This window comes from Mesoplodon densirostris, chromosome 1 (assembly GCF_025265405.1).
Source record: "Mesoplodon densirostris isolate mMesDen1 chromosome 1, mMesDen1 primary haplotype, whole genome shotgun sequence".
In the NCBI taxonomy this organism is placed as follows: Eukaryota; Metazoa; Chordata; class Mammalia; order Artiodactyla; family Ziphiidae; genus Mesoplodon; species Mesoplodon densirostris.
In genome coordinates, this window is record NC_082661.1 from 223,780,367 (window position 1) to 223,806,169 (window position 25,803).

Below are 25,803 nucleotides of genomic sequence, written 5' to 3' on the forward strand. Positions count from 1 at the left end.
GTAAGGACCTCTTGGTGGAGCCCCCAAAACAGTGAGGTGGTGAGTCCATCGCAGGTACCAGGGACCAGACCACTTCCTGGTAGGCAGTTCAAGTCTATATGACAACATGAAACTACAACTAAAACTGCCTGGGAGCAAAACAAAGGTAGTCAGCCAAGCACAATTTCAAGTTTTCTGTTGGTTTTTCAAAAGTATCTATTTATGTATTTCTTTTCCCGTTGTGCTTTTGGAAAGCTTTAAAGTTCTTCAATATTTTTGCCTCTAATTGACTTCATCTCCTGTAAGCACTGGCTAGGGAGAAGGTCAGTGGGACCAGAATTAAGAAAAAAATTAAAGGAGACATATTCAAAACTGAGAAACTTGTGCATCTACCAATTTAATTTCTTAATGCAGTTTGGCAAAAAGAAGACGTGGCTTTGCAATCCCCAGTGGGAACCTCTGGTCCTTCTCGTGAATCAAAGTGCTCCAGCCACAGTACTGGGCTCATTAGATAACCAATTTCTCAGCTACCTGCTTTCTGGCTGTGTGTTCTTGGTAAGTTATAGCAACCCTCTGAGCTCTGATCTCCTCATGTGTAAAACGAGGATGACAATAGCACCTAAAGGCACCAGAGGGTTGTCATGAGGGAGGGTTATGGGAGTGAACACAGGTGACGTCAGAGCTCAGGGGACACCAGCTGTGGGGAGGATGCTGAGGAACTGGGGGGGGGAGGACGATACTGCAGCTCCTCTCCCCCCTGCATCCTCCCCTCCTGCCCCCTCCTTCTCCTTCTGTTCCTCGTCCTGCTTCCCCTATCCTCCCTCCGCCTTCCCTCCCCCCTTCCTCTCCTCCCCCCACCTTGGTGTCACCTTAGATCCTGTCTTCAGCACCTAATCCCAGCCCTGAAAGGCAGGGTGGTGTGTGAGTGATAGACCACACCCCGTCCCGGTTTCCATCCCTGGCCTTTGCTCACTAGCTGGGTGACTGTGCAGGCGTCCTCATCTCTGAAACGGGGTATCCGTCCCCACCCTCAGAGGTGGGCAGTGAAGAGTAACTGGGAAAAGCACGTGGAGAACGGAGTGAGCAGTCTGCATGTAGTAGGTGCTCAACAAATGGGGCCTTTTAATCACCAGGTTCTTCCAGTGGTTCAGAAACCTTGCCTCGGGTAGGCTGTTCCAGACAGCAGACCTCACTGGGGCAAGGCCCGGGGCTGAGCAAAAGCGCCCACCCCAGACAGAGGTCCACCCACAGCTGCGGAAGGGTCCGTGCTCCGCTCCACCCGGCTCTGGCCGGACGGCACCAGCTCACCGAGGCGGAGGGCAGTTTAATCAGATGTCTGTTTCTCCAGGGTCTAGGACACAGTGACCAATCAGCAAACTTCCACTCAGCAGAGGGGGCTCAGGATACGGTGCTGTGAGTCGACCCGGTGGACTCCCTTCCCTGGGCCTGCCCGGTCCCGTCCCTGCGTGCCGCGGAGCCCTTTCATCCAGCCCAGGCGTCCCCGCGGGATGCCGAGAGGCCCCCTGCGGGTTAAAGCCCGGGCTGAGCGCAGTCCCCCCTCCCCCCAGGCCCCGCCGCACCTCCGGTTCCCGCTGGAAGATGACGACCCGGCCACCCTTGTCGCCGGTGGCCAGCAGCTCCCCCGTGTGGTTGAACTCGACGGTAGAGATGATATCGGCTGTGGTGGAACAGAGACAGGAGGATGTGGCTCATTAGGACCCAGTGCTGTGCAGGTGGCCAGAGCTGCTCGCCCAGCCCCAGGGCCCCCATCGGAGAGCAGGAGCACTGACCAGGGGCCCTGCCCTCTCCCCGCTGGCCATGGGACAGAGACCCGTTCATGGGTGTCTTTCCTTCCTTCCTGCTCCCCTTTCTCCTGAAGCAGTCTGGGGGTTTCCTCGTGTGCTGACCAGGTGACTGGGATGCAAATCTGACACTCACTAGCCCAACTCTGGGGGCCACAGAGACCAGCTGTACCCCTCCCTGCCTCCACTGAGCTCCCCATGGATGGCACCCCCGTAACCTTCACATTCCTGGCCTGGACCCTGTAGGCACCAAAACTTCAGCACAATGGATCTACTTTCAGACAAACCACAGATCTGACTACTCCTCCCGGCAGCCCCAGGCAGCTTCTCATACTGTGTCCTCCTTCCAGCCGCCCGGATGATGGCTCACCCCTCCCGCACCCCGACTCCTGGGGTATTTCTGCTCAAACCCCCTCCTCTGCATCCTTCCCTGCCTCAAATGAAGGCAGTTCCATCCTCCCGCTGGCTCGGGCCCGAGCCTTTGGGTCACCGTGACTCTCCCCTCTCTCTCTCACCCTCCACATCCAGTCCTATTGTCTCAGCCTTCAAGATACATCCAGACTCCACCACTTCTCCCGCCTCTCGCCTAGAGGACGGCAACGGTCTCCCATCCGATCCCCTCCATTTTTCCTGGCCCAGACCCAAGCTGGCCTCCCCAGAGCAGCCAGAGGGAGCATTCTCGGACCCCACCGATAGAGGAAAAGCGAAGGTCTTCAGAGTTAGATACCTTGAGTGACCTGTGGCCCCCCAGGCAGGCCACGTCAGGAGCCCAAACCTTCACCCTGTCTCTCACTTGCCCCTGGCACTTGGCATTGCCTCCCACCCTGGGCCGGGTACCGTGCCCTGTGATGGGCTTTGGCCTGCGGGACGCCAGCAGACAAGCCGCCGTCCTGCGCTTCTGCCGCGGCCCCGGAGGAGGACCTGCCCAGGCCCGCAGCAAAGCCGCCCAGCTGAGCTGCCTGGTCACCCAGTCCAACCAAACCTAGATCGGCGGGGTTGGCAGATGCGTGACAGAAAATGGTAATGTTGAATGCCCCGTGTTTTAACTCAATGAAAGGTGACGGACCCCTACCCCAATTCCTACTACTCTCAGCCTTGCCCTCCCACTCCGACTCAGGCTCCTTGCTGATGCTCAAAATACCAGCTACCTTTTGTCTCAAGAACTGCTCTCTCAGCCTCGAGTGGTTTTCCCAGTCCTGTTTCCTATTCCATACATGCCTTTTCCTTTCCCAATCACGTGCCTTCAGAGGCAGCTCCTGACCCGCACTGGCCTCTGAGCCGCAAGTAAATGCCAGCTCTGACGGCGAAAGGAAAGAAGACAGAGGGAAGGTGGCTCAGAAGCAGGATAATGGGCTGGATGTACTCACTGCTCAGGATAAGAGCACGTTTCATTAAACTTAAAAATAAAGGGGAAAAAAACCAAGGAGAGCCGCTCTTTGGGATCCCGGAGATGCTCGCTGAGTGTGGAATTGGCCCGGCTGCCTGACACTCGTCCCTGTGTGGGCAGCCTGCCTGGCCCAGGGGCACAGGAGGGCCACAGCCCGCGGCACAGCCCAGCAGTGCCGGGTTCCTGCACGTGGCTCTGGTTCTTGCTGTTTCATGTCAGCACGCCCTTAGCGGGGGAAGAGCAGGATATAAAACTGCATGTAAAATGTCTCTAATTATATAGACCAGTGATCACAGCCGTGTTAAACAGCAAACAAACTGGGCAGAGGGAAGACAAGCTGGAAGAGACTTTTCTGCCACGTTAAACAGAGATTGCTTTAGGGCGGTTGAAAGAAAATATTTTTTTCCTTCTCTTTCTATGTTTCCATGTTTTCTAGATCTTCTGTAATGAATGTATATTTCTTAATAGCTTTACTGAGGTGTAATTGATATACACAAAAATGCACATTTTTACTGTATGCAATTTAATGTGTTTGGACATATGCATAGTATATATTATTTTTATGATGGAAAAATAACAATGCTATTAAATTAAAACGCCAATGTAACCACTGGTATCCAGAGCAAATGTGGTCCATAAATGCTGGGCAGCTACCACAGTAACAGACAATAACATCTGCAGGCAATTTACAATTTATATGTCAGTTTTATATCCGCTGCCTCCTTTGAACCTCATGCCAGCCCCTGAGGGAGATATGACTATCATTTCTATTGGCAACTGAGGAGATGGATGGAGGCCCATCCACAGTGACAACCCCCTGAGCTGTTCACGGACCAATCTGAAGTCCTGGGCTGGAGTCCTGGCTTCAACGCCTGGGCTAAGTGACCTTGGGTGGGCTACCTCACTGCTCTGAGACTCAGTGTTGTCATCTGTAGCATGGCTATAGTACAGTCTTCCCGTGATTAGAAACTCAAGAGAGATGTTGGAGGTGAGAGGCTTTGGGAGGGCTGAAGGACCGTAACACCAAGGAATGATGAATGACCAGAATTTACCAGACAGAAAGTCAAAGCTCTTTCTCATCTTTGCTTCTGGCCTCCACAGAAGTGGCAGCTGCCAGCTCAGAAATGTGCCAGATAAATCTGAGATTCAACCTCACTGTACAGGTTTGGGAGTCCTGACCACCAGCCCCTCCAGTCCCCTTCTGCAAACATCTACAGAGCAACTACAGACCTCAGGCCAGGGCACTGCTTCCTCCGTCCCAGGAAGGGGCTGGTGGATATTTAACATCCATTCACTGTTACAGTAAGTGTCTTCTAGAGCTTGCCTTAGGAAAAGTTACCTCCCCTGAGAGCTGGAAGTTGTCATCAGTAAAATCATGCAATTGGAAAGTCCATGCTCTCAGTTTGGAATGTTTGACACATCTCCATCCTCAATACCACCTCCCCCAGGAAGCCCTCCTGGAGAGCCCTCCTGACTCCTGGTACAGTTGTCTCTCCTACAACTGTGGTCTCATGCCCACTATGTGCCCCTCCTTAGATGTCAGGCCCTGCAGGGGAGCCAGCAACTGGAAGAAGAGGCAGCACTGGGTGAGCTTCTTATTTTCATGGCTTTTAGCCTGAGGACAGGTCCCAGGCCCTGTGCCACGTGGCTACTGAAACTCAGATAGAAAGTCATACTTTTAGGCTCTATAAACCAGAAGACAGAAGCGGGGGAAATCCTAGTAGCTGCAAAATGAGGTATTTAATCCTGGAAATGGGGTCTAAAGAGCAGTCCCCAAATGCAACACATAAACTCTGCCCCAGTCTTTAGCTGGCTGCAAACTGCACACGTACACACGATAGACTCCAGGCAGAGCTGTTAAGGTTAAAAGACATGAACCAGGATTTGTACTGGGACAGAGTTCGAAGCTGAGTTCAACCAAGTTAACTGCTTACAAATGCCAAACAAAACAAAAACACTCTTTGGAGCGACATACTGAACATCTAGAGTCTCTACGGTATTGTCATTCTCAACACCCAGGATATTCTCCAAAATTATACGAAGATATACAAAGAAATAGGGAAATATCACTCACACTGAATAAAAAGGCTATCAAGGAAAGAGACCCTGAAGTTCCCTGGATACTGGGATTAGCAAATGAAGATTTTTAAAGTAGCTATTATAACTGTGTCCAAGGATATAAAGGAAAATTTGTTCTCACGGCATGAAAAGAAAGGAAATTTCAACAGAGAAATAGAAACTACTTTAAAAATAGCTAAATGGACAATCTATAACTGAAAAATACCACATATGAAAATCACTGAATTGCTTAACAGGAAATTTGAGATGACAGAAGAGTTAGTCAACGTGAAGATATATCGATAGAAATCATGCAACCTGAAGGACAGAGAGAAAATAAATTAAAAAAGATAAAGCACAGCTCCTCGGGGATCTGCCGGAGAACATCAAATGTCTATGTGTACTTGGAGTTCCAGAAGGAGAGGAGAGAATAGAGTAGAAGAAAGGCTTGAAATAATGACTGGAAAATGCCCCAATATGGTAAAAGACTTTAATTTACAAATTTAGGAAGCTCAGCTCACTCCAAGTAGGAAAAATACCAAGAAATCACACCTAACCGTCAAACTGCTGAAAACCAAAACAAAAATGAAATTTTGTAAGCAGGTAGAACACAAACCACATATTATATTCAGAGGCACCAAGACTCAGATAACTGCTGATTTCTCATCAGAAATAACAGAATCCCGAAGGCTTTTAAAGTGTTGAAGGAAAATGTAAAAACCTGTAAACCCAGACTTCTGTATCCAGTGGAATTATACTTCACGGATAAAGGGCACATAAAGACATTGTGGTGAAAGCTCTCCACGGACCAGCGACTGAATCTCAGGACAAGCCCACTGCCCGACCACCACTCTCTCTTTACAGATAAGGAACTTGGTCAAGAGGTGAGGTACTGGCCCAAAGTCCCATTCAGGGCAGGGCTTTTGCAGTGTATTCCCCTGGCAGGTCCCGGCCCCTGCACCACAGGGCCGAGTTGCCAGACAGCTAATGCCTCAGGCTCAGGCTCACAACTCAGCCACTGGGAGAGGTCCGCCAAGCCCACGTATGACTGGTGGGTGCTCCAAGTCCCCCTGTTGTGGGTGATGGCAGCCCCATGAAAACCCAAGGTGCCCTTCTACTTGTGAGGTCCCCTTTTCTTTCTGCTGCAGCTCTGGGAGTCCCCCAAATGGCAAGGCAGAGTTGGAAGAGGCAGCTTGGACCGCTGGACCAAGAAGCAGCAGTCAACCCCCTGGGACTGGGTATGGCGCAGCCCTATCCGTGCAAGCCCAGAGCCAACTGGTTTGGGAGCTAGAAAGCCACACTGTGGGCCAGCATGGGCTCAGGAGGAAGTCAGGGCTGGTGTCCCAAGAGACCAGCCCAGTGACAGGTGCACAGCGAGAGCCAGAGCCAGAGATGGGCGAAGACCACGCTGTGGGTTGAATTGAGTCCCCCAAAGGTATGTGGATTTCCTAACCCCTGGTACCTGTCACCGTGACCTTATTTGGAAATAGGGTCTTTGCAGACGATCGAGTTAAGATGTGGTCCTACTGGATTATATGGGCCCTAAATCAACGACTGGTGTCCTGAGAAGAAGGCCATGTAAAGACACAGGGCCACGCAGACACACGGGGGGAAGGCCATGTGACAATGCAGCAGAGATTGCAGTGATGTGTCTACAGGCCGAGGAATATCAAGGATTGCTGACCACCCCCAGAAGCTGGAAGAGGCCTGTGACAGATCCTTCCCTGGAGCCTTCAGAGCAAGCATGACCCTGCTGGGTACCTTGACTTCAGACTTGCAGCCTCCAGAACTTCGAGGGAAGAAACCTCTGTGGTTTTAAGCCACTGAGTAGTTTGTTACAGCTTCCCAAGCCAACATACGGAGAGGACAGAGCAGAAAGGAGAGGCTGGGCAACGCTCTGGAGACCCAGGCTGCGCCCTGGGCCGCGGCTCCTCCTGGCATCATGTGGGGAGGATCAGCCCTTGGATCTCACAGGTGCCCCTTGTGTCTTTTTCATCAAGAGGAAGGTATTCCAGTCCCAGCCTCGGTACATATTAGCTGTGTGACCTCATCCAAATCACACTCTCTCTGAGCCCTAACTGTCTTCAGCCATAAAATAGGAACTGTCATCCCTGCCTGGTCACAGTTCTCCTAGGGTTTATGTGAAATTCAAGTGATTCCGTGGACTGGAAATCTCCCTGGAAGTTGGGGCAGAGGTCTGCACATTCGAGGAGGAGATTAAGCTGCTCATCAGGGAGACGCCCCCCCACCCACCCCCGGCCCATCTCACCATTCATCACTGTAAGTACCGTCGCCACCATTAATGCTCCATCAGCATCACAGCTCACGGCATAGTGAGGACCCTCAGAAAGCCCAGCTTGAGCCTTCTGATGGGATTGCTGCATTTAATTAGTATTGTCAGAGGCATCAGGGCTGATGAGGAGGGAGGTGGGAGAGGAAACAGGCTCTGTCTGCTGCTGGATGAAAGAGCTCGGTGAGAGGAAGGAGGCTCCGTGCGCAGGCGCTCTGTGAGCAAGCTTACCCAGCATCTTCTCTGGGTTTGCAGAGAAGGGGCCAGGCATGCGAGGAGGGGCCAGGCTGGACCCTGGGGATAAGGAGCCTGTTCTCAAGGGCTGCTCTGGGTCCAGGGAGATGCACAGGAGGTGAAGAGGTGGCCAGGGGAAGTGACCACTTCAGGATGGGGAGAGGTGAGGTCCAAGAGGGCCTCCTGGAAACAGTAAAACAGGAGTGGGGTCTTGCAGAACAAGGAAAGGTGGCAGACTCAACATAGATGCCCCATCAGTGGCTTCCTGTATCCACATCTTATACAATGTGATTCGGGGTCTCTTCCCGTCCAGCGACAGAGACTGTTCGCCCATCCTTGACTCTGCACTGGCTTGTGACTTGCTTTGGCCAACAGAATGCAGAGGAAGTTAGGGGGTGCCGGTCCAAGCCTGGGCCTCAAGAGGCCTTCAGTTTCCACTCTCTCTGGGACCCCTGCTCTGCCACGGAAACAACCCCAAGCGAGCCTGCCGGATGACGACGAGAGGCCATGTGGGCGAGCCAGTGCAGCTGAGGCCATGCTAGGCCAGCCCACAGCCAGTCCACCCCCGAACATGGCAGCAAGCCCAGCAGAGATACCTCCTGACCCATAGCTACCGTACACATGAGAATGAGCACTGCCAACACACGAGGAGACGTGCAGTCGACTTAAAGACTAAGGGGCGGAAGCGCACGCTTGTTGTTGAAGCCGCTGAGCCCTGGGGTCTGTTACGCAGCAGGAGCTGGCTGAGACAGACGGGCTGCTGGGGAGAGCGTGGCCATTCCCCCCAGCTCTGCTTCGGAGATCACCCTTTTCTGGAGGCGGGGAAGTCATTTCAAAGGAAAGACGTTCCTGATCAGAAAAAGCTCTTGACTGTAGCCTAGTTTTTCAGTAGGACTCACACCCACACCCCACCCCATCCCCACCCAACCAAGGTGCCTTGTATACGCTGTGCTCTGACGGCAGCATTGCCCCTCCACGGCTCACCCCGGCAACCCTAATCACTCTTCTGGTCTCAGCTTGTGTTGCTGAAGCCACCCGAGTGCTCTTTGCATTGTACAGGTGAAGAAACTGAGGCACAGAGAGGATTAATAAGTTGCCAAAAGCTGCCCAGCTGGTGTGTGCAGGGCTGGGATTTACTCCTTGAACTTGACCCCCAGGCTGGTGCTTCTCAAGACATTTAAAGGAATCAGAGATGGCTGGGGGGCTTCCCTGGTGGCGCAGTGGTTAAGAATCCACCTGCCAATGCAGGGGACACGGGTTTGGGCCCTGGTCTGGGAAGATCCCACATGCTGCGGAGCACATAAGCCTGTGCGCCACAACTACTGAGCCTGTGCTCTAGAGCCCATAAGCCACAACTACTGAAGCCCACATGCCCAGAGCCCGTGCTCCGCAACAAGAGAAGCCACCGCAATGAGAAGCATGTGCACTGCAACGAAGAGTGGCCCCCAAAGCGCAGCAACGAAGACTCAATGCAGCCAAAAATAAATATAAATAAAATAAATAAATTAGAAAAAAAAAGAGAGATGGCTGGGGATTGGTGAAGACATTTCCTGGGAGAAAGCAGATGCTGAGGGAGAGTTTCCACTTACACCTTTTGGGGGGAATGGGGGAGGGTGCCACCTTCCCTCCCCAAGCCTAGCGAGACCCTCGCAGAGTCCAAAGTATGTTTCCTGAAGGTAGGAGACCCCAGCCTGAGACTCGGAGAGCAAAAGGGGTCTAGGGTCTGGACTCTGACTCTGCCGGGGACGTGGAAGGACCAATGGCTTTATCCACGTGCTTCCTGGGGACAGGAGAGAGCCAGCTGGCTTCTGTCACTTAGTCCTGCCTGCTGGCTCCCCCGTGGGCAAAGAGAAAGCGGCAGAGGGAGGCCACTGTGCCCAGGGGCCAAGGAAAACCACTGGACATACAGCTCTGACTGCCCAGGTCCAGGTCTCTGCAAGAGGTAGCTTGGCAGGAAATTTCCAGACCACCCAATGCAGGACCTGTGAGAGAAGCGGGCAGCTATATCCCCCCGCCAGGCCCTCCCAGAGCAGGCAGAGCCACCGGCAGGCTCGCGGCCAGTGGTGAGCGAGAAGCTGCAGGACCCTGTCCCCTTCCCCACCGTCGGCCTCCAGCACAAACAGGTCCTGCTGTGGAGGTGCAGAAGGAGAAAGGCCACGTCTGGTTCGGAGTCTGGACCGTTAGCTGGGACCAGACATTCGGCGCTGGATGGGGGCCACTTAGCTCTCCGAGGGTGATGGGAAAGGCGTGGACCTGCCTGAGTCCCCGATCCCCAAGCAGGTCTGGTGAGAAGTTCCCTCCTGCAGCCTGAACTTGGTGGACGGTGAGGGCAGCTCCCGGGCCGGGGTCAGAGGCGGGGTGGGGACAGCTGGGATGCTGTGGCCGGGCCAAAGCAAGTCTCCCTGGACAGTGCCTGGGTCACCTGGATGGAGGTAGATGTGAAGGGGCTGGTGGGAGGTTTGGGAGGGTTTGTGTGGGGCAGGTAGCGCCCTCCACCTCCCACCCATGCACCCTGGAGGCCCAAGACCCCGGCTCTGCCTGTGAGGGGCCGGAGCTCTCGCGTTAGGGCAGGAAAGGGGTGTCGAGCCTCAGGTGCCCACAGGTGGGGGATGGAGCTGGCCACGCTGCCCCCTGTAATCACACAGGAGCCATGGTCCCAGCTCACGGATGGGACCTCCACCCTGCACCCAAGATCTAGTCCCTGATCCACCTCCTTCTGACTGGTGACTCGGGGCAGGTCACCTCCTCTTTTTCTGAGGACGAGAGGCAATGGGAACACAGACCAAGAACCTGAGGGCCAAGCACTGTGCTGGGAACTTGTCCACGGTGCCTCATCTCATCCTCTCCATGTCCCACAGGGCCATCTGGGTGAGTCCTGGATCCAACAGTACCCCATCAAGCGAGCTTTTTTTTTTTTTTTTTTTTTTTTTGCGGTACGCAGGCCTTTCACTGTTGCGCCCTCTCCTGTTGCGCCCTCTCCCGTTGCGGAGCACAGGCTCCGGACGCGCAGGCCCAGCGGCCATGGCTCACGGGCTTAGTTGCTCCGTGGCATGTGGGATCTTCCCGGACCGGGGCACGAACCCGTGTCCCCTGCATCGGCAGGCGGACTCTCAACCACTGCGCCACCAGGGAAGCCCCCAAGCTAGCTTTTTAAAAGGAAAGTGCACCCAAACAGGAGACCCAGTGGATGACAAGTTATGCAAACATTTAAACTGGGCCTAGTATTGATTAATCTTAAAGGCTGAAAGAAACAATTCCGTTATCCCGGCACCTGCTCCAAGAGCTCCAGGTGAAATGGAATGTTGGAACCTTGAATTATGGTTCCCATAATATATATATGTATATATGTATATATATATATAAAATATAGTCAGTCAGCCAGAGCTGAGGATGCTTGGGAATATTTGGCTCAAATAATGACCTTTGGGGAGAGGAGTAGCAGAGGGAAGCCTGGGTACGGAACAGCCAGAGGGTCTGTGGCTGGTTGAAGTTCAGTCCTTAAAGTGTGGCTATTCCATGGTTCTGGCACTGCCTGGTAAGGGGGAAGATCTGTGTTCAGATCGCACTCTTAGTAGCTGCATGACCTTGGACAAGGCACTTCACCTCTCTGAATCGATTTGATTGTCTGTGAAAGAGAGATGGTCATACACACCCTCCAAGGCTGCTGGAAGGTTTACCCACATATCACCTAGCATGTGGCAGGCACTCAGTAAATCTGCTCACTGTCTATTTATTATTCAAAAGAAGATTAATGGGAGCTGTGGTTTAAGTTATAGTTTAAAGGGAAAATGTTGGCTAGAGTGGGATGTTTTTAATGTGGACTTTGGATAAAAGACTCAATAAAAAAAAAAAAAAAAGAAAAGTACAGGGCTTCCCTGGTGGTGCAGTGGTTGAGAGTCTGCCTGCCAATGCAGGGGACACGGGTTCGTGCCCTGGTCCAGGAAGATCCCACATGCCGCGGAGCAGCTGGGCCTGTGAGCCATGGCCGCTGAGCCTGCGCGTCCGGAGCCTGTGCTCCGCAACGGGAGAGGCCACAACAGTGAGAGGCCCGTGTACCGCAAAAAAAAAAGAAAAAAAGAAAAAAGAAAAGTACAGAGCTTCTGTGTGAGATGATGAAAAAGTTTTGGAAATGGATCGTGGTGACGGTTGCACAGCACTGTGACTCTAATTAATGCCACTGAATTGTACACCTAAAAATAAAGTGGTAAATTTTATGTTATGTATATTTTATCACAATAAGAAGTTTAATTTAAAAAATTAATTGAGGACCTACTGTATCCCAAGCACTGTTGCAAATGCTGGGAACTCAGCAGTGTACACACCCCACAAGAAGCTCACTCTCTAGTGGAGAAAACAGACAATAAGCAAATTTTCCTATATATATGACTTTTCTGGGAAGGAGATAAGAGCTAAGATAAAAGCTAAAGTATGATAAGGGATGGGAGGGTTGGAGGTGCTGTTTTAGCTGGGGAGGTCAGGGGAGACTTCCTGGAAGAGGAGCATTTGAGCAGAGACCTGCAGGAAGCAAGAGAGGAAGCCACACAGACATCTGGGGGGACAGCACGTACAAAAGCCCTGAGGTAGGAGAGAGATTGGTCTGTTGCAGTTCAGCAAGGCGGGCAGGGTGTGATGGTGACGGGGCAGGACATGAGCTCAGAGAGGGGGGCTGCGCCAGGTCCCTGGACCTTGCAAAGAAGAACTTAGGATTTTATTTAAGTGAAAGAGGAACCACACAGCATTTTGAGCTGGGCAGTCATGATCCAACTTGGGTTTAACGACACTCCTATCCTCATGTGTATCCCTCGCTAACATAGATGGGCTCTTCCCTTCTGTGCCCTGTCCAGAGCCTGGCACGTGGGCGACGGTTGGAAAGGGTTTGTTAAGTAAACACCAGAGAAGCAGAGGCTCACCAGGCACGTGGGGGGTGGCAGGGGCCTCCGTGTCAGCCCCGCCACTCACTTGCCTAACGCAGTTCCTCTCTCTGGGCCTCACTCTGGTTCCTCGTCTATTAAGAAAGGCGTTGGCAACACGATGGTTTTATTGTCGTTGCTTGTATTTTACCATGTAAAAAACTGAGATGCAATTCAGGTAACATAAAATTCGCCATTTCAAAATGTATATACTTAAGGGGCTTTTAGTATATTCAGTGTGTTATGCACCCATCATCACTATCTATTCAAGAACATTCCCAGCACCCCAAACAGGAACCCCATACCTTTGAGCAGCAGTCATTCCCCTTTCCCTCCTCCCCCCAGCCTCTGGCAAACACTCATCTGCTTTCTGTCTTTAAGGACATTTCACATAAATGGAGCCACACAGTGTGTGGCCTTTTGTGTCTGGCTTCTTTCACTCAGCATCACGTTTCCAAGGTCTACCCATGTTGCCGTGTGAACCAGGACTTCAGTCCTTTTCATGGTTGAATAGTATTCCACTGTGATCATGATGGTTTTGAAGGCAGGCCCCAGAAGAGGGCTTGAAGGAGGTTGGGCACCTATGAATGGCCCTGTGTCCCCAGAGCCCTGACCCATGGCTGCTCCCAGCTCTGCAGGCTGAGGGGCTGCTGCAGGAGCCAGAGTAAGGGTGGGACGGCGCTGCCCCTACACTGGGTGCTCCAGGAGGGTCAGGATGTGAGGGAGGCCACGGACTGCGGCTGCCAGCTCCTCCCCGCCAGCCCAGACGGGCCCCTGCTAAGTAGCTGTTGGCCTGACTGGCGCAGAGGCAGATGGGCTTGGCAGGGGTGCAGGGCAGCTGTGCATTGGCCTGTGGTCAGCAAGACCTGGTCAGCCTGCTGGGTTTGATGCTAGGCCAGGTTGGATTGTGCTCACAGCAGGGATGACTCCCCAGATCAGACTGAAGCATGGCCCTCCCGGCCCCTCAAAGCAGCCAGGTGGCCTGAGGCCAGCAGCTGGCCTCGGGACAGGGTCAAGGTGAAAGGGACAGAGAGAAGACCACCTGCTCCTAGCCTGCTTGCTTTCAGCACAAGCTCCTGAAAGCCCCACAGCACAACTGCCTGGGCTTCTCTCCTAAAGATGAAGATTCCCAGGGCCCTGCTCAGACCCACGGATCAGCATTGCTGGCCCCTGGAATCTGCATTTTGATGGGTTCTTCAGTGATGCACTGAGGTTTGAGAGCCACTGGTAAAGTGCTAAGAGGTTTGGGAGTGAGAGCGCTCACTTTAGTGGGGCTACCTGATTCTCAGCAAGTTACAGACATTCTCTGAGCCTCAGTTTTCTGATCTCTAAAATGGGTATAATACTGTCATCTCAGGGTTGATTGGGAGGATTTAATGAGGCAACAAGAAGCTGCTTAAAAATCACTAGCTGCAATTAGTAGTATATTATTATTACACATGCAAACCAAATCAGAGAACTGTCTGGATTTTAAAAGAAAGTGGGGCGGGGAAGAATTAATAAATGAGAGAGAGAAAGAGAGAGGTTTAAGATATGGGGAATTTGCTGTTGCGGGGAGCCTGGCTCTGAATCCCACCAGGTTCTGGCTGTCTTTTCATCCTTCAGTTTTCCGGTTTGTGCAGTGGTGAGGGTAAGCGCCGCCCGTGCTGGAGGGCTCTGTACACTGTAATACGCTGTCCCGTGCCAGGGCGGGGAACCCAACGTGAGGAGGAGGATGGAGGCCTGATGCTGATCTAGACTGATTGCTTGAGTCTGGGCCGGGCCAGCTGGCCGGGGCTCGCTCCTGCCCTCCCAGTGCCTGGCTCCCGAGGGCCCCGTCCTTTCTGTATCAGTTCCTCAGGCCCCAGCCGGCAGGCGGGCAAGAGGGGCCAAATGCCACTGTGACAAGAACACCCTTCAGGCTCCGTCACATCAGTGTGTCCATCTGTCCTCTCGCCAGGCCCGTGTCTGCGCCAGGTAGGCGGACAGGGCTCAGGCGCTGAGCTGGGTGCTGAGGTCATGCTTGGCAGAGCCGGCTGGGTCCTCTGTCTGCCTCTCCTGCCTCTGCCCTGGCCTGGGCCATCGCCACTTCTCTCCTGGACAACGGCGGCCGCCTCCCCTTTGGGTTTCCTGCCTTCATCCTGGCCTAGGCCGCCCGGTGACCAGAGGGACATTGCTGAAGCTGAAAACTCATGGTACCCCAGCCCTCCCTAGAGCCCTATGTGGCTCCCCGGGGCCCTCGCCAGCCCTCTGTCTCTCCACTCCCAACACGACCCTCACCCTTTAGGCACCCCAGCGGGGCCATTTATTTATTCGAGAAGTATTTACTGAGCCCTAATGCTAGGCGCGGGAACTGAGAGGCGGCCTAATGGGCACCTCGCAGCCCTTCCCAGGCCCACCAGTCTGTCCCGTGTCCTGGGGGAGACAACCAGCCTGCTCTTCCTCCTCCTTCCTATTTTTAAAAAAAAATTTTTGTTTTAATTGAAGTAGAGTTGATTTACAATGTCGTGTTAGTTTCAGGTGTACAACAAAGTGATTCAGTTATACGTATATAAAAAATTATATATATATTTTATATTGAGTATAGCTCTCTGTGCTACACAGTAGGACCTTGTCGTTTACCTATTTTATATACAGTAGTGTGTACCTGTTAATCCCACACTCCTCATTTATCCCCCTCCACTTCCCCTTTGGTAACCATAAGTTTGTTTTCTATGTCTGTGAGTCTCTTTCTTGTTTTGTAAGTAAGTTCACTTGTATCATTTTTTAGATTCCACATGTAAGTGATATCATATGATATTTGTCTTTCTCTGTCTGATCTACCTCTCTTAGTATGATCATCTCTAGGTCCATCCATGTTGCTGCACACCTCCCCCGTCCTCTTGAAAGACCCCGTGTCCCAGCCTCTGGGTGACAGTCTGGTAGAGGGTGACAGTCCATCCTGTTAAGGTGTGGCTGAGGCACCCCCCTGAGAGGGGCTGGAACAGCCTGGGATGGGCCTGACAGGCAGATGGGCAGGGGCGCTCCAGCTCTGCACTGGCTGCAGACCACTGTTAGCGCAACCTCTGGAGGCTTGGTTTCCTCACCTGTAAAATGGGCACAAGGGTGCATCTGAAATGAGATGCTGTGGGTGGAGGCTCAGCATGGAACTCGGCACACAGCAGGCCCACTGGCTTTGGTGCTGTCATCTCCAAGGGACCCACTTTGCTGGTGGGAGCTCCTCAGGCCACCAGGCTCGCTGCCTAGCTCCCTGGCAGAAAGAGTCCCAGCTCTCCTGCGGCTCCCTTCTCCAGCCTCGAGGCCGTTAGCACAGCCGCTCCACTTGGATCACCGGGCAGTGGACAAGGAGTGGCTTTGGAAGTGTTCCCGTCCTGGTTACACACTGACCGCCTGGTGGGAGCTGGGTCCTGGGGAGGTCACATTCACTGGGCACCAGCTAGGACCCTCACCCACCATGTGCATTAGCCCGCGGCAGACCGAGGAGTTTGTGGCATTCTGCCATTTCCACGTGGGGAAACTGAGGCTCTGAGGGTTGAACTTGTCCTCCTGCTGGGAACAGGTGGCTTCTCTGCACCAGGTGGACCCCAGGGCCTGTGCTCCTAACACGGTGAAGTGGGTCAGGCCGGCCCCAGGTGCCTTCACCAGGTGCACCTCCACGGGATGTGAGGGTGCCACGACCTCCCAGGCCACGTCTCGTGCCTGGTGCCCTGCACCCGACCACACCAACACCCCTTCCCACCCAGGGATGCCCGCATCCGTTATAAAGATGAGCAAACTGAGGCACCCGCAGGCAGGACTTGAGGGGCCGGGCAGGTCTGGCGCCCTCCTCTGCCCCATCTGCTGTGGGTTCTGGGGCTCCCTTCCTGGGTTTTTCCTGGAGACACAAACTCCCAGCATGTTATTCAGCAACTGCTGCGTGGATGACTGCTGTCGGCCAGCGTGGTAACCGGCCTTCTATGTGGCTTCACGCTCCATCTCAAGCACCCCACACCCAGGACCTCAGTTACAGGTTGTGACCCCACTTCCAGATGGCGAAACTAAGGTTCCGGTGTGCTGGGGAACACTGACCACTGGCTCTGCGGGGTGGGGTGGAGGAGAAAACTTGGAGTCGTGGCTGAGTCTGTGGTCTTCAAGCCACCCACGGTTTAACAACCGGCTCACGAAATTCCTAAAACTTGAACAACCAGCTCACATAGTTCCTGAGCTGAGATGGCCCTGACACACCCTGGGTGAAGTGAGGCCCCAAGTCCACACTGGCAGAGACAACCTGATTCAGGGCTAAGTCCCAGTCTTTGGATTCTGAGCGAGACTCTTCCTGGAGCCCCACGGCTGGCACCCCGAGGGCAGCGTGCCCCTGGAAACCCCATGTCTCCGTCAGCAGGACCCTCCCCATCCCTTGCATCACGGATGCCAGGACCAGACGCCCCCGTACACCACCCACTGCTCCCCCGTAGCTGCGAACAACCATCACCCCCATGGGAAATGCCGGGGCCCAGCTTCAGAAAACAGAAGTGTACTGCCTGGGAAAAAAATCCGGGTGATGTTCTCAGTGCTGTGCGAGTCTGAGGCTGTGGGCGCAGAGTGAGGGAACCGGGCCTCGGTGACAGCCGGGTGCCCCGTGGGTCTCCTCCCCCCTCCACCGACCTCGCTGGCTTGGGCGGGAGGAGGAGGGGGAGGGTATATGGGAGCCAGAGGAGGCGGGCATGGAGCATGGTGGGCACAGCAGCATCCAATTCCAGCTGCCCCTCCCCTCAACCTGCCCCTCTTGGAGGGAAACCTGTTCCTGCAGCTTCCCAGAGCCCCTGCCCACCCCAGTCTACTCTGCACCGGCCACCGGCCAGGAGGAGGTGCCTGCAGGCCTAGATCCTCCCCGCCTCCTCCACCCTCCCCTCTCCCCTCCTAGAAGCATATTAAGCATCTCTGTCTCAACAGCAGGTGCGGGGCGACCTGGAGGTGGGGTTCAGCCCTACACCTGGTGATCCTTGTGTCCCTAGGAAAGCTGCAGCCTCCCCATCCCTGCTGCCAGCCCAGGCCATAGCATTCTGCCTCTACTTCTTCATCTGCACAGTAGCTCCCAGCTGAGGTTTTGGGCTGGCGGGGACCTGGCCCTCCAGCCAGAGCTGACTGGTGTCCGCACACTCATCCATTCATTCACCCAGCATTCACCAAATGTCCGCTCTGCATCAGGTCCCCCAGGGCTGGGTCACAGTGATGGATATCCAGACAGTCTCTGTCTTCATGGAGCCTGCGGCTTACAGGGAGATGGAAAAGGAAACTGATAAACTCCTTCCAGCCGCCCAGGTGCTGGGGTGGAGGTCTGTACAGGGAATGGGCACAACCCAAAAGAGAGGGCAGGACTGCCTAGTGATTAGGAGCAGGATGCTGCAGCCAGACACTCCAGGTTCAAACCTCACTTCCACCTCTGTTACCTAGGAAAGCTACTCATCCCCTCTGAGCCTCAGTTTCCCTCTCCTGTAAAATGGGTTCGATACTCATTAACTAATACTGCTTCAGAGGGTTGTAAGGATTAATCGAGTGAATATGTGTTCGTATTAGAACAGGACATAGACTCGCAAAACAATTTTACAAAAAAGGAACAAAGTTGGAGGACCTAGCCAACCTGATTCAAAGATGTACTATAAAGCTATAGGAATCAAGCCAGTGTGGTATAGGAAAAGGATAGACACATAGATCAACTGAACAGAGAATCCAGAAAGAGACCCTCCAATCTGTGGTCAGTTGGTTTTTGTTAAAAGCACCCAAGCAATGAGGAAAGGACGGTCTTTTCAATAAATAGATAAAATGGGAAAGAAAATTAACATCTGCCCTTACCTTACACCATATATAAAATTATGTGGAAAAGGCTCAAAATATAATTGCTGAAATGAGACCTAAGTATAAAAGCTAAAGCTAAATAACTTCTCGAAGAAAATATCAAAGAAGATCATTGCAACTTTGATTTCTTAGACAAGACATAAAAAGCATCAACAACAAAAGAAAAAATGGGTAAATTGGACTTTATCAAAATTCAAAACTTTTGCTCATTGTAAGAAACTGTTATGAAAATAAAAAGGCAAGGCACGGAATGAGAGAAAACATTTGCAATCCATACATCTGACAAATCACTTGTATCCAGAATGTATACAGACCTCATACAACTCAATAATAAGAACACAAACCACCTAACTAAAAACAGGCAAAAGATTTGGACAGACACCTCTCAAAGCAAAACATATGAATGATCCAAAAACACATGAAAAGATGCTCAAAAGATCATTAGTCACCAGGGAAATGCAAATTAAAATCTCAGTGAGATACCCATCAGAATGGCTAAGATTTAAAAGACTGATAATATCAAGTTGGTGAAGATGTGGCACAACCAGAAATCTCCTTCACTGCTGGTGGGAACGCACAACCATATCATCCCTTTGGGAAACAGCTTGGCAGCTTTTTTTTTTTTTTTTTTTTTGCGGTACGCAGGCCTCTCACTGTTGTGGCCTCTCCCGTTGCGGAGCACAGGCTCCGGATGCGCAGGCTCAGCGGCCATGGCTCACGGGTCCAGCCGCTCCGCGGCATGTGGGACCTTCCCGGACCGGGGCACGAACCCGTGTCCCCTGCATCGGCAGGCGGACTCTCAACCACTGCGCCACCAGGGAAGCCCAGCTTGGCAGCTTTTTACAGTTAAGCATATGCCTATCATATGTCCCAGCCATTTCTTCCCATTAGGAGTAACGAAAGCCCACGAACACCCAAAGACTTGTACACACCTGTTCCCAGCAGCTTCACCCACAGTTGCTCAAAACTGGAAACCATCCAAATATCCATCAACAGGGGAATGGACAAATTATGATAGATCCAAACCATGAAAGACTACTCAGGAATAAAAAAGAACAAACTATTGTTACATACAACAATGGGATGAACGTCAAAATGATTATGTGGAGTAAAAGAAGCCAGGCAGAGTGTGCCCTGTATTATTCTATTTACAAGAAATTCTAGAAAGTGCAAACTAATATATACTGTCAGCAGGCCAATCAGTGGTCACCAGGACACAGAATGTAGTCAGGGATGGACCACACAATGGAACAAGGAAATTTGGGGGGCTGATGGAAAATGCTCTGATTCTTAATTCTGGTGGTGGTCTCACAAGCATATACAGCTGTCAAAACTATGGGACTCTACACTTTAAGTAGATGCAGTTTATCGCATATAAGAACATGTTTTTAGTTAATTAACTAACTAATTAATTAATTATTTTATTTTTGGCTATCTTGGGTCTTCGTTGCTGCGCGCAGGCTTTCTCTAGTTGTGGCGAGTGAAGGCTACTCTTTATTGCGATGTGTGGGCTTCTCATTGTGGTGGCTTCTCTTGTTGCGGAGCACAGGCTCTAGATGTGTGGGCTTCAGTAGTTGTGGCTTGTAGGCTCTAGAGCGCAGGCTCAGTAGTTGTGGCGCACGGGCTTAGGTGCTCCATGGCATGTGGGATCTTCCCGGACCAGGGCTCGAACCCATGTCCTCTGCATTGGCAGGCAGATTCTTAACCACTGAGCCACCAGGGAAGCCTCATAATAACATTTTTTAAAAGTCTTTGTTTGCAGTAAAGGGGAAAAAACAGCAGCAGCGGCCACCTACTCTTCGGAAGCCTCCAGCAAACTGCTGACTTAACACCCTACAGGCTCCATGGGCAAGGCGACCACCCGAGTAATTATATCAAGGGAAATAATCATTTGGTGCATTTTTCATCAACTGAGATCATTCATATTTATCAAGCTGCTAATTCATCTAGATTTGTCCCAGGAAGTCTGACCCACACTGGCCTGGGCATGAGAAATGGATTGTGCCAGGGACATGGTAGAATCTCATTAATTGCATGTTGAATGAATTAATAATTGCCCCGCCTTTCCAAGTGCGCACAGCTCGTGCGGCAGTGGCCGACCGGAAGCCAGAAGCCAGCGTGGGCAGCCTGAGCTGACCCTGGGAGAAATCCAAGGTTGCCTTCCTCCAAGGACAAAGCCCGCTCACATGCCGAGGCTTGGAACAGCGAGAAAAGGCAAAGTCAGGACCATTTTGATGTGGCATTAGGGGGTGGGGTGACCACGCAACACAGCAAAGAAGCTTGAAAATCAGTGGGCAGCTGATATGGGGTCAGATGCAGGCTTCTTCCAGAAATGTCCAGTCCAGGGGCATGATAGAAGCTTCAGACAATATCTGTAGCTGGATAAAACTGCTGGGGACAGGTTGAGCCAAAGGGTCTTGGCTGGGGACCTGAAGTCAAGCCAGTCACCGCTGTTATTTCTCTTTTGGTCCAGCTCCAGGCTGGATGCTGTCAGAGCCCTAAGATGCAGTTTCCTTGTCAATGCAGGAAGTGACCTGGGGATCACATGCTTTCTCTTCCACCTTCATCTTGAGTCTCATCAATCACCTAAATCAGCAGTTCTTAGACTGTGGTCCAAGGACCCCTGGGTGTTCTTGGGGCCCTTCTTTTCCAACGACGTATCCATGTGATGTATCTGTGTGGCGGAAACCACATTTCCACCAAACAAAATATCACAACAGACTGAATGCAGAAGCTGATGTGAGAATCCAGCTGTCCTTTATTAAGCCAGACTTTAAAGAGATTTACAAATCACTCACTAATTTTTTTTTGTTTTGGAAAACATAGTTATTTTCAGAAAAAATATTATTTATGTTATGTGATGGTTTGTTATTTCTATGTTTAAATGAATTAATATATAAATACTTCTAAATGTTTCAGCCTTAATTTCTAATATGGTAGATATCAATGGATACAACCGACACACACAGAAGCTCTTTGGGATCCGAAATAATTTTTAAGAGTTTAAGAGGATCCTAACATCAAAATGTTTGACAATCACTGCCCTAAAAGTAGCTGGGCAATTTGGGTATTTGATCTATTAATGTATCTATTGATCTGAGCAACATTCCTTAGTGCTTAGAGCTCCTGGCCCATGGAGGACTCTCCCATGCTCCTAGGATGGTACCATTTGTCACAAAATGCCCAGAGCCTAAAGGAGAAGTTAAGGTGAGTCAGTGGGGCGTGATGATGAGCCAGCATCCCACTGGCAGCTCGTGGCTCCCATGTCTCGGATAACTCGCTGCCTCTGCTCACGGGGTTGTTACAGTCAAGGGTGTGTGTGAAGGAGTCTGAGCCGGAAGGGGCCAAGAGAACATCTCAAGGGGAAAAAGGGTCTCAACCCACATAGACACTCTGTCAAAAGTATACGTGTTTCCTTGGGCTTCCCTGGTTGTGCAGTGGTTAAGAATCTGCCTGCCAGTGCAGGGGACACGGGTTCGATCCCTGCTCCAGGAAGGTCCACATGCTGTGGAGCAACTAAGCCCGTGTGCCACAACTACTGAGCCCACGCCCTAGACACCACACGCTGCAACTACTGAAGCCTGTGCGCCTAGAGCTCGTGCTCCACAACAAGAGAAACGACCGCAATGAGAAGCCCGCGCACCGCAACAAAGAGTAGGCCCTGCTCACCGCAACTAGAGAAAGCCCGTGCACAGCAACGAAGACCCAACGCAGCCAAAAAAAAAAAAAAAAAAAAAAAAAGTATACACGTTTCCAATGCACATTTTGGCCAAATGGCATATGACTGGTACTAAAATTGGTATTTGAAAAAAATAAAATAAAATAAAATTGGTATTGGGCCAAAGATAAATATCATCACCACAGAGAAAACTTCTGCATTATGGGAGTAAGTCTGAAATTGTATCTAACATTTGAATTATTAACCTTGTTAGAAATTATTCAGCTTGCCTGCACTTCTAGAAAAATCCGATGGAGACTTTTCTCTCCATCTCCGAGGCTCTGTTGATGGTAAGGACGCAGTTTTATGAAGCAACCCCACAAATGGACACTGTAGCAATGCTTAACGAAGGTGCTTCTGTGTACTTCCAGGAGCGGTCTTAGGCTGCCTCCCTCATCTCCACAGTTAAGTATTTTTACACGTGCTTATCCTGTAAGTTGTTTCACGCATTGGCTATGAGGGTGATCTTCATAAACCTAGGACCTCTGATCCAAGACAGCTCATGGATGAAAAGCTGCAGCTATCCAACCTCCCAGAGACCAAGGGCAAGGCCAAAGTGTGGAACAGCAGCCTGGGGCTCAACACATGCAAAGCCCTAAGCTCTGGTGCATCCGAGCCTGAGATCCCCTTGGAGTTGGGCTTGAGGACTCCATTCTCCTCTGCAGGACTGTGAGCCCGAGAGCCCTCTGACATCGTGACTTTATTCAAGTGGCTCCGGGGGGCCACAACCGTGGAGCGGTGACCACAGATCAGCTCCAGGTGCGCTGGCAGTCAACCCACGGAGGAAAGTCACAAGCTCAAACAGCAGAGTCCATGAGGGGGCATTTCCCACCTGAACACCACGGTGGGGGACAACAGTGCTGAAGAGGGTGCTGGGGATGATAATAGTGGCTGCCACTTAAGTACCTACTGTATGCCTGACGCGGTCCTAGAAGCTTACACACCTCAGGCAGTGGAGCAGAACAGTCAAAGGCACCAATATCAGAGCCTGGGGACCCAGGTTCCAACCCTGGTTCTGACACTCAGGAGCTGTGTGACTTTGGGCTAGTTATTTAATCTCTCTGTGCCCTGGCTTCCTCCTCTACACATTGGGATTAATGATATGAGGGTATCGAGTAACTCACGGGGCTGCTGGAGGATAAGTAGTAACATGTGGGAAGCAGATGTTGCTGCTCTTATCCCCTCGGGTCCACCGAGCAACCAGGGAGGTGAGGCTTATGGTCTCGACTTTACGGCTGAGGAGACCCATGCTGGAAGGCTGAAGTGCCCGCCCGAGGTCCTGCAGCAGGTACAGCTGGGCTTTGCACCCCCACACCTGCCTCATTTGAAGCCTCTGTGCTTTCTGCTTTACCTGTGGCTTCTCACAAAAGCTGTTCCTGTTTCATCAAATCAAAGAGAAACTCATCCTTGCTCCTTTAGACCCAAGATGGAAAACATGATGAACTAGCAGGTGGGGTGCTTGGTTCTGCGACTTCCCAGTCACACGTCCCTGGTCTTCTCCTCTGCAGAATGGCTAAAACGCTGCCTGCCCGCCCTCCATTCCTTCCTTCTCTCCTCTCCTTTTCCTTGTTTCCTTTCTCCTGCCTTCCATTTCAGCAGACATGGGCTGTGCCACCACACCAGGCCAAGGGTGAATTGGACGCCGAGGCCCCTGCCCTCAGGAGCTCCCAGTCTCATGGGGGGTCAGGGCGGTAAAGAAGCACCACGTGGAGTGGCCAGTGCTTCCGTGTTGGGATGGCTTCCTGGAGAAGGAGGTGCCCAAGCTGAGTCCTGACAGGTCACTGCTGGTGGGGAGGCATTCCGGCGGGAAGGGGCGTGCGTGTGCACGGCTGGAGCACCCGTCCTACGGACGATGGCCGTGGGGCAGAGAGGCAGACGGGGCCTCAAATACCACCCGTCTGCAAGGCCCCGAATGGCCCACTGCGGTGACCAGCCCATCAAGGAAATCTGTGTGTCCTCTTGCTGTCTCTTGTCTAACACGCACGTTCTAGGACCGGCTGGTAAACCAGGAGGAGGAGGCGCTGTAAATTCTACCAAGGCCAGAAGGAGCCGCTTTGGGCTAATTAGAACCGCAGAGCAGTTTGAGGACTTCAATTACCGCTCTCGGCAGGAAGGCGCATCCCCACATCTGCGGGATGATTAAATCCGCCGGGATGTCGCTCACAGTGCAATGCATTAAAAAAAGGCGGGGTCCCAGCATCGCCGGGGCAAAGCCCACGTCAGGAATTGGTCCGGAGACGAGAAAAAGAAGAACTCTGGTGCGTCCTCCCGCTCTGTTCCCCTCCCCCTCCCCAATGTTTCATGTGATTAAAAAAAAAAAAAAGGCAGAAATGAGATGGCGCTTAAACCGCAGCTCTGTTGCCGAGTGTGTGAAGTTTATGAGAAACGCGGGTGGGAGGTGAGGCTGCTGGGCTCCCAGTTCCTAGAAGCATCACAGTCATTATTCAGGCAGCAGCTGATGCTCTCTCAGCTCAGAACCTTTTCCTCTGGTTCTGGGGGCTTAAAACTACAACCACCACCTTTTATCTGAGGGGCTGTACTGCATCACTGCACCCCCATCACCGTCACAGTGGAAGAGAAGCACTGGGTGGAGGTCAGGGGCCCAGCCCCCTCCCAGCTGGCCACCACCTCGCTGTTTGACCCTGGCGCTGGTGCTTGGTCGTCTGTCAAGCGGGCAGTGGCGGCTGGATCAGGAAATCAGAAGTTCTGCAGCTCTACCACTTCCCAGTGTATCTAGGGACTAGAGCTGCCAGAACAGGTCAGGACACCCAGTTAAAATTGAATATGAGAGCATCATTTTTCAGTATAAGTATATCCAAAATATTGTACGGGACATACTTATCCTAAAAAAAAAATCGTTTCCTGAAATCAGATTTAACTGTGCAGTCTGTCCTTTTATTTGCCGCATGTGGCATCCCTATCAGGGATACAACCTATTCTAAGTTGTATCCTTGGCGTGATTCCAACAGGGTGGGAGGAGGGCAGGGAGGGGACACAGGGGATGGACCTCCCATGAGAATCGCTCCAGGTCAGCCCCCTTTGGTGAGAATCACTGAGCCGGGAAAAGCAGAGCCTGCGATTTCTGAGTGCAAACTGAAGCCCTTGGGGGCACACCTTGCTCGGGATACTCAGGTATGTGCCTCCCCAGCCGTGTGTTTCTCATGACAGCCCAGGAGGGGGTTGGGGGCCTGGCACGGAGGCTCCCATTGTAAAGATGAGGAAAGGGAGACCCAGAGTGTGGAGGGACTTGCCCAGGTTCACAGCTGGCCCAAGGCTAGAACCGCCCTGAGAACTGGGCCCCTAGGCCCACCCGGAGGACTCCCAGGTCACATGTCCCATGCAGATGCTGGTTGGAGCTTTGGCTTCTGCAGCTGCCCCCAGCCAGGTCTCACAGGGCCCCCCTTGAACCTGCCCTTCCTCGTGTCTTTCAACTGAGTTCCAGTCGGCTGACCATCACGGACCACTGCTACATACCAGAAGCAGGCAGGCCCGCTGCCGTCTTCCTGGAAGTTAGTCATCCCCCACCTGCGCCCCACCCCCCACCCCCCGGCTGCTCATTGTCTCTGGTTAACATGGTTACTAAGGTTAATCAGCTTTCACTGCATGTCAGG

The 25,803-nt window shown here is 52.2% G+C and overlaps 1 protein-coding gene across 1 annotated transcript in view; it reads right to left on the reverse strand.

The window, feature by feature from the left end:
• The window catches only part of PPP2R2C (protein phosphatase 2 regulatory subunit Bgamma), a 135,164-nt gene that overhangs the window by 49,475 nt on the left and 59,886 nt on the right, over positions 1-25,803 (reverse strand). Inside the window, exon 2 of the mRNA XM_060095068.1 lies at positions 1,560-1,657. Within this exon, the coding sequence (XP_059951051.1) occupies positions 1,560-1,657 (98 nt within the window). The remainder of the gene's footprint in view (positions 1-1,559; positions 1,658-25,803) is intronic.